The 12,500-nt window shown below is 43.3% G+C and overlaps 1 protein-coding gene across 1 annotated transcript in view; it reads left to right on the top strand.

Annotated features, from left to right (window-relative positions):
* Window positions 1-614: 614 nt before the first annotated feature.
* LOC134457948 (keratin, type I cytoskeletal 9-like) overlaps window positions 615-12,500 on the top strand; it is a 40,265-nt gene continuing 28,379 nt past the window's right edge. Inside the window, exons 1-4 of the mRNA XM_063209999.1 lie at window positions 615-735; window positions 1,035-1,419; window positions 1,513-1,801; window positions 3,013-3,139. Of these exons, the coding sequence (XP_063066069.1) occupies window positions 615-735; window positions 1,035-1,419; window positions 1,513-1,801; window positions 3,013-3,139 (922 nt within the window). The remainder of the gene's footprint in view (window positions 736-1,034; window positions 1,420-1,512; window positions 1,802-3,012; window positions 3,140-12,500) is intronic.

The raw sequence follows: 12,500 nt of genomic DNA on the forward strand, positions 1-12,500 counted from the left end.
ACTAGGGGCATCTAGATTTCTAGGCTAGCAATGGTGAAGAATCTTTAAAAAAGGTCCTGGTTCCGGTTTACAGTTTTTCTTGACCGCTTTAACACATTTCTTGAAACAGAAAGTCACAAAGTCCTCATCGTCACGATTTGAGCACAGCAAAAAACACATATTACACATGTATTAACACGTTCTTGTTGCACTGACACGTTCTCCATACATTTAACACAGTTTTTTCACAACAGTTAACACGGCTGTGAGTTAAGTAGTACAACTGTCAGGGATTTAACATTAGTAACCATACTGACGAAAACCCTCCCAACATTTAAAAGCTACCAACAGCATGACAGACACACTGGAGCACCTGTTTGACACTCCCCCTCAATAATCATCAATTAGCAATCAGTCTGCACACACAGTTTCAATTAGCAGCCAATCATCAGACTTTAAAAGGCGGCACACACATGGGTTTTTCTTTAGCAACAACATGGAGGCTAACAGAGATCAGAGACAGAGAGTGAGAGTGAGAGTTAGAGTGCGCGGTGGAGGGTTGCGAGGTGCAAGGGTTAGAGGTGGAAGACTTGGAGCTGGAGTTGGATTTGGAGTGGGGCCAGTTGGAGTTGGAAATGGAGGTGGACGTGGAAGAGGGCCAGTTGGAGGTGGAGTGGGGCCAGTTGGACGTGGACGTGGACGTGGACTTGGAGGTGGACGTGGAGTGGGGCCAGTTGGAGATGGAGGTGGAGTTGGGCTAGTTGGACGTGGACGTGGAGTGGGGCCAGTTGGAGATGGAGGTGGAGTTGGGCTAGTTGGACGTGGACGTGGACGTGGAGTGGGGCCAGTTGGAGGTGGAGTGGGGCCAGTTGGAGGTGGAGGTGGAGGTGGAGTTGGGCTAGTTGGACGTGGACGTGGACGTGGAGTGGGGCCAGTTGGAGATGGAGGTGGAGTTGGGCTAGTTGGACGTGGACGTGGACGTGGAGTGGGGCCAGTTGGAGGTGGAGTGGGGCCAGTTGGACGTGGACGTGGACGTGGAGTGGGGCCAGTTGTAGATGGAGGTGGAGTTGGACTAGTTGGACGTGGAGGTGGAGGTGGAGTGGGGCCAGTTGGAGGTGGAGTGGGGCCAGTTGGAGGTGGAGGTGGACGTGGAGTGGGGCCAGTTGGAGGTGGAGGTGGAGTTGGGCTAGTTGGATGTGGACGTGGACGTGGAGTGGGGCCAGTTGGAGGTGGAGGTGGTAGAGGAAGGGCTGCACGGGGACGAAGACGTGGTGGAGGAGGAGGTCGAAATCCTCAGGTTTCGGATGAAATCCGAGCTACAATTATTGACCATGTGGTGAACCATGGCCTGTCCCTCAGGGAGGCTGGGGAAAGAGTCCAGCCTGTGGTCAATAGGAACACAGTGGCCTCAATAGTCCGCACTTTTCAGCTGGAAAACAGGTAATGTTGACTTGTACTGTAGTAGTGTAAAGAATATTTTAGGGATATATTTGCTATAATCGCTCATTTGTATGAATTCTGTGTTGTGTATAGAATCGAAAGGCTGCCGTGCACTGGAGGAAGACCGAAAGTGTTTAATGCTGAGCAGGAGGTGGCAATTGTCAATATGGTTATAGCGAACAACGCCATCAGGCTCCGTGACATCAGGCGAGCTGTGATTGATGATGATGATGGCATATTCAGTAATATCAACACAGTCAGTCTTACAACCATTGACCGTGTCCTGAAGAGGCACCATGTTGCTATGAAGGAGCTGTACAGAGTTCCTTTTCAAAGGAACTCAGAAGCAGTTAAAGAAACACTATGCAACTTTTTCATAGTCGTGAAATGGCTTGGAACTCAGGGTTTTGCTTGACTGACCCGTTATGGCGAAAATGGGAATATTTCCATCACCATCTGGTGGTTCTGCTCCGAAACAGCACTTGCAGTTTTGCCTGGAGGCGCCACGCCCTTTGTTGTTGTGGAATTTGTGGCCGCTAGGGGCGTCTAGATTTCTATGGTGTATGAGTGGAACGAATGAGAGACCAATTCATCCACCCCTTCGTTTGCTAACTAGAACCTAAGCAGCAGCAGCTCGCTGAAAGCTGGCTACTGGCTAGCTGATTGTAAAATATCACGCTGGCATGCAGCGAAAACAACGAATGGGACTGCAAATAAATCACGAGCTAATTGAGATGAAAGGTTTGGACAGGCAAATAATTAGCTTATGTGAACATTGGAAAAGGGCTTCAAAACGGGAGAGAGCCGAACGCCAAAAGAGCAAATATGTGGATTTTATCACTCATTCACTGCACTGGGATATATGCATTAGCATTCTCAAAGTCCACGCCACCTCGTTTTAGTTTACAAAGCTACACAAATGTATACGAGTTGAAATCTGATGGCGCACATTTTACTTGATGTCAAAGGACACAATCAGTCGAGCGAGGCTAAAAATGTTGTTGCCGATCAAGAGGAAACAAAACGTGATCTCTAGCCGGCTTATGGGTGTCCACTTTCACTTTCAACACCACACAAGATAAAAAGGCGTCTTGTCACCTCGACTTGGAAATCAAATCTTTATTATTACAACAAAATAAGCAATAGCCTTTTGTCTCCTCGTTCTCCTAATGTACAGGTTCTATATAGTCACTGGAAATGTGAAATAAAGACGGGGATATCTGCCGGGAACAAGTGGATCAAATAATAGTATCCATCTGAAGGAAGTGCAAACGTGATTGCAGTTGTGTGAAGTGAATAGACGAAGCAGCGAACTCATAAGCAAGGGGGAGAATCGCTGATGAAGCCCCTTAGAAGTGGAGAGAGCTGAATGCAAGGAAGGGAATCTGGCTAATTACAGAAGACGAAGAAATTTAATTCGCACATAATCTCGAAGCCAATGTCTGTCTAATTTAGTTCAATGCACATTTTCGGCAGAACCACTAGAGGCCGCCATAAAGTTGTTTACATCGGTGTGTTTATGTCAAAGTTGCATTGGATATCTTTAAGGAAGCCAGGTTCCTTTATGTAGAGGTAAGCAAATCATAAGTAAAGCCTTGTCATGATGCAGTTTCTGAACACCACCAGTTTGTTTTTGTGGACGAAGCTGGCTTCAACCTGTGCAAGGTTAGACGGCGTAGGAGGAACCTAATTGGGCACAGAGCCACAATTTCTGTGCCTGGTCAGAGGGGTGCTAACATTACTATGTGTGCAGCCATATGTAATAATGGTGTACTCTGTAGCCTGCCAACAGTAGGGCCATACAACACCGACCGACTGATCACTTTCCTGGATGCTCTACGGGACAAGTTGATTCCAGCAGAGGAGAGAGGGGTGGTGAGGGCTGGTATGCCATTATTTGTGGTAATCTGGGACAATGTTGCATTTCACCACTCTAGGCGTGTGCATGAGTGGTTTGCCATGAACCCCAGGATGATGATGCAGTTCCTCCCTGCCTATTCTCCTTTCCTCAACCCCATTGAAGAGTTTTTTAGTGCTTGGAGGTGGAAGGTCTATGACCACCATCCGTATCAGCGGGTGCCATTGATGACTGCCATGACAACAGCAGCAGAAGAAATAGATGCTGAGTAATGCCAGGGCTGGATACGGCATGCCAGAAGATTTTTCCATCCGTGCATTGCCAGGGAACACATTGAGTGTGATGTGGATGAGGCGATGTGGCCCATTCAAAGAGAGAGAGTAGATCCATTGCCATGAGATGTTGCCATGACATAATGTGTGTTGCTTGTTTTTTTCTCTAATTCATTTTGTGAAACTGATTTTTTTTTTGACATTTTGACGTATTACTATTGTGATGTTTTTGACATACTTTAAAATGCTGTGTGAATAAAACAAATGCTGCATCATCAATTCCTGTTTTATTTGTTTTTCCCTTTTATTCATTCTAGTCTTCCAAACTACTGTGATATATAGTGACATGAAGGTGATGTAATCGCCAACAGTGTTAAACAATGGGGAATTGAGTAAAAATGATAGGTGTGTTTTGTATTTTTATGCACATTATGAAATGACCGACAAGTAGTATTCTATACATTGCACTGCAATGTGTGTTGATTGAAGGCAGAGTTTGCTTTTATTGCATATGTTAAAGATTTAGGCACTGCTAGAGCCTTTTGCACACATAGCATTTCATTTAGATAATTGTGGCTACTGGTTAGACTGTTGTGTTGGCTGTTGTGAAAATGTGCTTTTTGCTGTGACTACTGTGTCAAAGCGATCAAGAAAGACTGTAATTACTTGCTCCCTTGGGTCATTTCCAACAACTCCACAAAGTTTCAGCCAAATCCGATCACAAGTTTTTGAGTTATCCTGCTGACAGACAAACAGATAGACAAACCAACGCGACCGAAAACGGAGGTAATAATTAGCTTGCACTCCTATGACTTGGTACAGACATATGGCCTTACTACAAGGCCAATATTTAATGTGTACACTGTAAAATAAGTTAAACTCAAACGCAAACATTGAGAACAAACATAGGCCTATGCCAGGGGTCTTCAAGTAGAAGTCACCAAGGTCCAGTTTTCTTAGATCCTACCAGTAAAAGGTCCGGAGGGGTATAAATAATGCAGCGTGTCCACACACACACACACACACACACACACACACACACACACACACACACACACACACACACACTGTAATTCTCCTGTTTTGTTTCAATGTAGCAGGTTACCTCATCATCACACAAGGCTGCTGCATTGTAGGCCTACATTCGTTAAAACTCCACAATACTCCTGTGTCTGGCTCACATTGCAAGACTTTCAAGATTTCATCCAAAGCAAAATAGGACATAAGCAGCTGAGAAGCATTAATGCAGGAATTAGTGATGAGTTAGTGGTGTTGGAGTAAGTAGTTTCATAAGGTGGGCAACATGGAACAACTTTTGATATTTCTGTATCTCTTTTACATTTTCAATTCCCCCTAAAAGTTTTAGTAGGCAATAGACATCAAGCCAAACTGGTAGCCCAAGGACAGCTACTTAAGGATGAAACTGCCTCTGGTCAGAACTTCTTCTCTCCAGCTCCGCAGTTTAAAAAAAAAGAATAAAAAAGTGGACGTGTACCACCGCAGCGACTGAAGTTGGAGTGGCCAAAGGCATGGGGATGTGTTTATTAACTAAAATAGCTAGCTACAGTTGTTACTGCAGGCTCAGCCTTTTCACAGAGAGGTTTTAAGTTATGTAAACCGGCTGTGCTTTTCATTTCTCTTGACGAGTCATACATATGCGTGAAAGGGGAAATGGAATAGGGAAGCAGATAATTTTGCGCCTGTTGATTTCGGAATTGTCAGTGCAGCTCGTGAAGCTGAGCGAAACGCATACCTGCCGAGAGCTAGTTTGCATTCCCAACTATCCTATCTGCGAAAATACTGCATTGCCCCTCACCCAAACCCCACGGTTTAAGAAACATGTGTTTGCTGGCGGAGATTTTCATTCATCCAGTTAGTGTCAGTCAACTTACACACAAAAAGTTTTCTTCATAAGAGCGCGATGTAAATGTATTGATTTCAGAGCACACGAGGTGAACTGGTTTGGACATGTCACAACCGTCACGCATTACTTTCTGTTTATTCCGCAAACAACTCTTGGTTCTCAGCGTTGCCGCTGCTTACTTTCATTTGAGAGAAGATCGTAATTTTCTCTGCTCGATAGGCACCTCTTCAGCAGTAAGCTGCTGGTTAGACTCAGGACTAAGCAGTATTGGTAGTGGGAGGCGGTGCCAGATGTTGATCTAAGACGTGAATGGTTAAAATGACTGACGTTTGTCACAGTGAGAGCGCTAACTGTGAATGATCCGTCAAAATAAAAGCCTGGTTTTGTCAGATAGGAAAAAAAACTCTCCCGCTTAAAAAAAACAATTCTCCCGTCAAAAAAACATTTTTTTGAACGATTTATTCTGGGTCCGGATGGGATGGCATTTGGGTCCCGATCCAGACCGCGGTCCGCTGGTTGCAGACCTCTGGCCTATGCCTTGAGAAATGTACTTGTAAAACAATGTATGGACTTGAAAACTTCTCTGTGCCTGAATTTGCATGATAATAATGTTGTTCTCCCACCGGCATAGAAGTATATTAAGAAAAAAATCTTATTTTTGATGTTTGGGCAGCAGCATTCTCTACGAATTGTAATGTGTTTGACCACAAAGTTAAACAGCTCAGAATCGTTCCACACTAAGCATACAGTACAAATTTCGTCCTCTATCTATTTCCCTTACCTTGATTGAACTTGTTTTTTTGCATCAGCACTCTCTTTGTTCCGTATTACATTGCTTCCAGGGCTCTAAATTAACTTTTTTCGTCACCAGCCAAAATGGCTAAATGTTAATCTTGCTGACCAAACACACGTGCACTAATTGGTCAAAATGGCTAGTAAGTTGGCCTTTTCTACCAGTCAAACTTAAATTTCACCAGCATTTGGGCAGTTGGCTGGTGTTAATTTAGAGCCCTGATTGCTTCTTTACTTTGTCTTTTAGAGACATGGTAGAACCTGAAAAACTTGGCATGCTATTTTAACATGCCACTTGGAAGAAGAATATCTGCGCACGCGGTCGAGGATGGTAGAATAAGGACAAACTGGGCAACATTGGCTAGACCAGGGATGACCAAAACCCTTAGCATACCTGTGTACAAAACAGTCGATTCTGAGAAAGATGCAGGTACATCGAAATTGTCATGTTGTGCACAAAAAAAATACAAAGGTATGCTGATTGTTACGGTTATCTCAAGTTTATCTTATATTTATCTTATATCCCTTTAATATAATATCCATATTCCTGAAGCAAACATCCAGCGTCTGTCATTCTGACTTCTAGCTAATTATATCCCCGAAACGCGGAGCGTTGGGATGTAATGGTTTAGCGTGAGCCACTGCCGCCGCTTTAGGTCTTTTGTGTTAATGTAATAACTTTTGAACGGATGGATGGATTTGTCCCAGATTCTGTGTGTTGATGCTCTAGCGTAGGTTCATGAACTGATTAGATTTTGGAGGCCAAAACTTTCAAGATGGCTGAATTCAATATGGCGGAATTTTTGTTTGGCCCATAACTTCTGACTGAAAGGATGGATTTGTCTCAGATTCTGTGTGTTGATGCTCTTGCATAGGTTCATGAACTGATTAGATTTTGGAGGCCAAAACTTTCAAGATGGCTGAATTCAAGATGGCGGATTTTTTTGTTTAGCCCATAATTTGTGACTGGGTGGATTGATTTGCATTATATATTTTTTTGCTTTGTTTTCGCAATAGTGCACTGATATGTGTATAGATATAACATTTTTTTTTTTTAATATTTCTTTTATATTTTGCATTTAATAAATGTATGTAAGTTTATAAATAGGTGGACGGGAGTGGTAGGAATGATGGGGGACTGGAAGCTTCGCGTTTCGGGGATATACAGCAGTCGGAGGCGACTGCATAGTCCTAGTTATCATAATATAATACAACTACACCCAGACAAAAAATGTCCTAAACTTGTGCCACAAAAAGTAAATAAAGTTTCTTGTTGTCACCAAAGCCCCACTGTGGGTGACATTTGTCTGAGGGGAGGAATTTGTGCGTTCGTGTGTGTGTGTGTGTGTGTGTGTGTGTGTCTGTGTGTGTGTGTGTGTGTGTGTGTGTGTGTGTGTGTGAGGAGATTCAGATATCAACCTGAGTTATGGCGCTCCTTGTCTCAAACTTGGACACATTCATTAATGTCTCCGTTGTTCCTCGTTTGCAAAATGCCATCGCAGTGTGTGCGTATGGGTGCGTGTGTGTGTTCCCGCGTGTGGCTGTGTGTGTGTGTGTGTGTGTGCGCGCCCATTTGTCCATGTCTATGTGTGTATGTGGTTTGTGAGTGTGCGTGTGTATATCCGTGTGGCTATGTAGTTAACTCAATTGTTTGTCAACTCAATGCGGGACAAGCCAGACACTTTGACAGCTAAGTCCCTCTTTGTCATGCCGCATTAGGACGGATTAATTTCACTAAAAGGTCTTATTAGATACCGCTGCTGTGTGCATGCGCACGTGTGTGTGTGCGTGCGTGCGCGTGCGTGTGCGTGCGTGCGTGCGTGCGTGTGTGCATGCGTGCGTGTCTGCTGAGAAGACAACAAGAGAAAGCAAATGGGATCAGTTATCACGGGGTCCCCATTACATTGTAGTGGGGGGGCTTTTGAGATGACTTGTGCTGGGCCCATCCAAAGATATCAGCGGCCCTGTGTGTGTGTGTGTGTGTGTGTGTGTGTGTGTGTGTGTGTGTGTGTGTGTGTGTGTGTGTGTGTGTGTGTGTGTGTGTGTGTGTGCGTCTGCGTGTGTGTGTGTGTGTGTGTGTGTGTGTGTGTGTGTGTGTGTGTGTGTGTGTATGGCGGTGAAAAATGGCGCTGTAGGTAGGATATTTTGGGGGGTGGGGTGGGGTGGGTGCACAACCATATTGGCCTTGTCAGTGGCTGATATGCGTCATGCAGTGGGTGTATTGATAGATGAATGGTGGCACGACGGTACATGAATATGATTACGTCTAATGTGCACTTGGAGGTGGAGGCTGATTGGTCCAATACGGTTATATCTAATATGGACATGAAGGTGATTTGTCCAAAAGGCTTCCGTCGCTGCAGTAGCTGTGAGATGAATTTCCATAACCCAAGTCAACACCTCAGGGCAAGATGGAAGTATTGATGATTTTTTCCCCCCTTCATTCAATCTCTTTCTTTCTTTCTCTCTCTCTCTCTCTCTCTCTCTCTCTCTCTCTCTCTCTCTCTCTCTCTCTCTCTCTCTCTCTCTCTCTCTCTCTCTCTCTCTCTCTCTCTCTCTCTCTCTCTCTCTCTCTCTCTCTCTCTCTCTCTTTCTCTGTCTGACGTTTATTGTCTCCATTCAACTGTTAGCTCCATCGTTCCGTATCTTGTTTCTTGTCTTTGAATGCACTTGATGTTTGTGCATCAAGTCTCTCTTTGTTTTGTGTGTATCACGTTGCTGTTTAGCCTTGCCTTTATAACATGTTGCAATGTATTAATCATTCCCCCCCCCCTACAGTTGGTTGACATTTTCCTCTCTCTTTCACGGGGGGTGTTACATGAATTTATGTAGGCCTACATTTACCGTATGTAAACATTGTGTGAGTGTGTAGCCTAATATGTGTAAACAGTGATACTGTATGTGAATATGTGTACTGTACAGTAAATTTGCGCTATGTGCCCATGTGTGTTACCTTAATTTCCCTCAGGATCAATAATGTAGAACTCCTCTCCTCTGCTCTCCTCTCCTCCACCAAGGGCACTTGTAATACTGTGTATACATGTAATATAATAGAAACCTATAAACTACTGTACTTACAATAATAGGACGCAAGGAACCGGCACAGTGGGACTGAATGGGTTTGCTGCAGGCCACAAGTGGTGACATAACGGGTGGTCTGAGATGACTTTTTAATTTCAATGTATTGAAGCCAAAACAGTGGAAATGATTTGATATTGTCGTTAGAAATGAAATCCCTTTGGGGTGTAAACTATGCCCTCTTGAAAGAAAGTGTGCCTTTGATTGATTTAAGTGTTCTAGAACACTTGGAATACCACCATACCGCGTGCATTGTTCTGTATATCGGTCTTCAAATTACTGAACCTTGTTCAGGGAGCAAATATCCCTTGTTGCAATATAGTGTTTTTTGACCATCAACCCCTATGGAATGAAATATTATACAGCCTTGCAAGTAGCCACCTTTTGAAATAGAGTTCACAGGGAACAGTGCTCTCTTATAAAATACACAGCAGTGTGTTGAACAGATGCTGTATACCCGGGAGAAACCAGGACCTTGTGAGCAAGTAGAGTGGGTGCTGTACATTGCATGCGAGTGGTTATCAGATCTTTCATAATGACAAGAGCAGGGGGAAACGGCATGAGAAAAAGGATGTGGCGAGCTGGAATGAAGTGGAGTAGAGTTGAGTGGAGTAGGCTGGCAACCTTAAATGACACTGATGTCCTCAGATGGCCTTCTCTACGATACAAGAGTACAAGGAGTTGGATATGTTGCATGCACAGAATTAAGTAAAAGTAAAATATGTAGTGGAATTAGAGTTGCCTCAGCAATAAATATTCTGGAATTATCAACATTTCGAAGTACAGAATGTTTCAAAACATTCTGGCGGAAGGACCCCAGATATAAAGTAGTTCATATTGCGGTTTGGAACCGATAGAGTGGCACATTATATATTGGGCACGAGTGGTTTGTCAGACTGTTCATAATGGCATGAGGAGTTTGACAAGAGGTCTGACAATGACATTATGTGCTTGATAGGAGTAGCGTATGGCGTGGAGTGGTCTGCTCTGGCAACCTCATATGACACAGAACAGCCTCGGATGACTTTGGCATGAAAGTGAACCAAGAATGTACAGTGTTAAAATAGCAAGTAAATTATTTGTACTTTAGATGTACTATATATAAGATTATATATACTGTATATATTGTTTTAGGTATTATATGATATGATATGATATGATATGATATGATATGATATGATATTATATTATATTATATTATATTATGAATGTATAAATCAGTCATCAGAATTTCATCACATAAAGCAGTCTGCCAATGCAATGCAGATTTTCTGATATCATCCCACTGTCTTGAGAGGAGTAGAGAATCGTGTCAATTGGTCTGCTCTGGTCTCAAACCTAAAATGACACTGCTAGCCTGAGAGAGTGTCCAGCATTAAAATGCATTATAATACAGAAAGTTTTATATTAATATAAAGCAGTTTCTGACAATAATGCAGATCTTGCAATTTCAGCCCAATCATATTTGTGTTCCTGAGCCATCAGAGTGTACAGACAATCTAGTGGCTCGAACCCCAAATCGATGCCCAAAGTTATTTCTATATGACCACCAAGAGCAGAGAGTTTAAACATGTACTCTGATTCTCCTCTTCATCCACAAAAGGCATTGCTGCCTATTACAGGCCCTTATTATATGGTGTGACGTCATCGGTCGAATGCTCCATTCATTTCAATGGGGCTCCCCAACGTTCGCACGTCTGATATTTGAGATAACGGACGGGTTGGTCTATATCAGACCGCTGTCAATGGCAACAAGACTTTTCACTGCTAAAGTGACTTTTCAACAAGACTCTAATCAGCTGCTGTGATAGACAACACCTGTTGTCTAGGCTACCTGTTGCCTAGCGGTGTTCCACAACGGCACTGTTTTGTTTTGCGCAGCAACAATCTTTTGACATGAAAAATTATAATGAACTTAACATTAAATAAAGAAATGTCCCCGCCACGTGTGAATCATTTAAGTATATCCATATAATAAGCGGGTTAACGTTCGGCGAGTCGGTCGCTTTGTGGAATAGCAGCACTTCAGAGAGAACAAGACCCCTCCGCTCCGCGTCGGGGTCTAAAGATTCTCTCTGTCGTGCTGCTATTCCACGGTAGCGACCTTCTCACCGAACGTTAACCCTTACTTAACACATGCCATTCCACCAGAGGAACAATAGAATAGCCACTGAGAAAACTTCACTACCATAGTGCTACACCACTATGACAGTAGGCCTACACAGGGCCTTTGTGATTCTGGTAACAGCTTGCTGCCTCCATCACACCTTGTCTGCTCTGTCTTGTACTCATATACTCCCCATAACTTATATCAATTCACTTTTTCCAAAACATATTAAACGGTATTGTTGCCTTAATTTATATTATATTTTGTAAAGAGAGACACAGGGAATGGTTGGCAAAGGGCCCATGCCAGAATCGAACCCAGGTCACTGATGTAGCCGAGACAGGGCCATCAATCTGTTTTGAAGCCACTTCATGTTATGTGGTCCATGGATACATAAAAGCCAAACACCCATTTTAAATCCTCCTCCCTTTCATGTCATACCTAGATGTCCATTAATAAAGTAACAATCTCATTCTGTATTTGCACTCTGGTGGATGACATTTGAAGTATTTGAATGTGTCCGTGTGACTATCACTTAATTCCCCTCTTTTCCGGGGAAATTAAATCTGTACTCCTCTTTCTCAGAAGTTGAATTAAATGTTGAATTAGATGTTGAATTAAAAAAAAAATCCTTCCTAGAGTGTACTTCAATGGAAGAAGTTAGTTTAAGGTTGGTACATCACTATGTTTTTTCTCCCAGAATCTTTTCAGCTAAGGTCTGTGCATAGGCCCACACAATAGTCTTTTCTTTGCATACTGTACAAATGTTTGTTTTTCTTCTTCTTTTTTTCAGCTCTCTCATGAACATTCCCTCATGGTCTCTTCTATCTGCTTAAGGTATTGTAAGGTATGCACAGGGATGCTGACAGGGGGGGGCAAAGGGGTACATTTTCCAGGGCCCAGAGAGAGACAGTGGGCCAAGAAATGAGTTCTCACTTCATTATATGAATTGGGTGGGGTGGGGTCATGTTCAGATGACTTTATCCTGGGCCTGGCAAAAGCTGTCAGCGGCCCTGTATGCACATAAATATATTTTTTCTCTCTTTTATCCTCCAGGTCTCTACATCTTATCTAGCCTCCATAAAGACAAGGCATTTGCATGTACTGTAG

Source organism: Engraulis encrasicolus, chromosome 1 (assembly GCF_034702125.1).
Source record: "Engraulis encrasicolus isolate BLACKSEA-1 chromosome 1, IST_EnEncr_1.0, whole genome shotgun sequence".
NCBI lineage: Eukaryota > Metazoa > Chordata > Actinopteri > Clupeiformes > Engraulidae > Engraulis > Engraulis encrasicolus.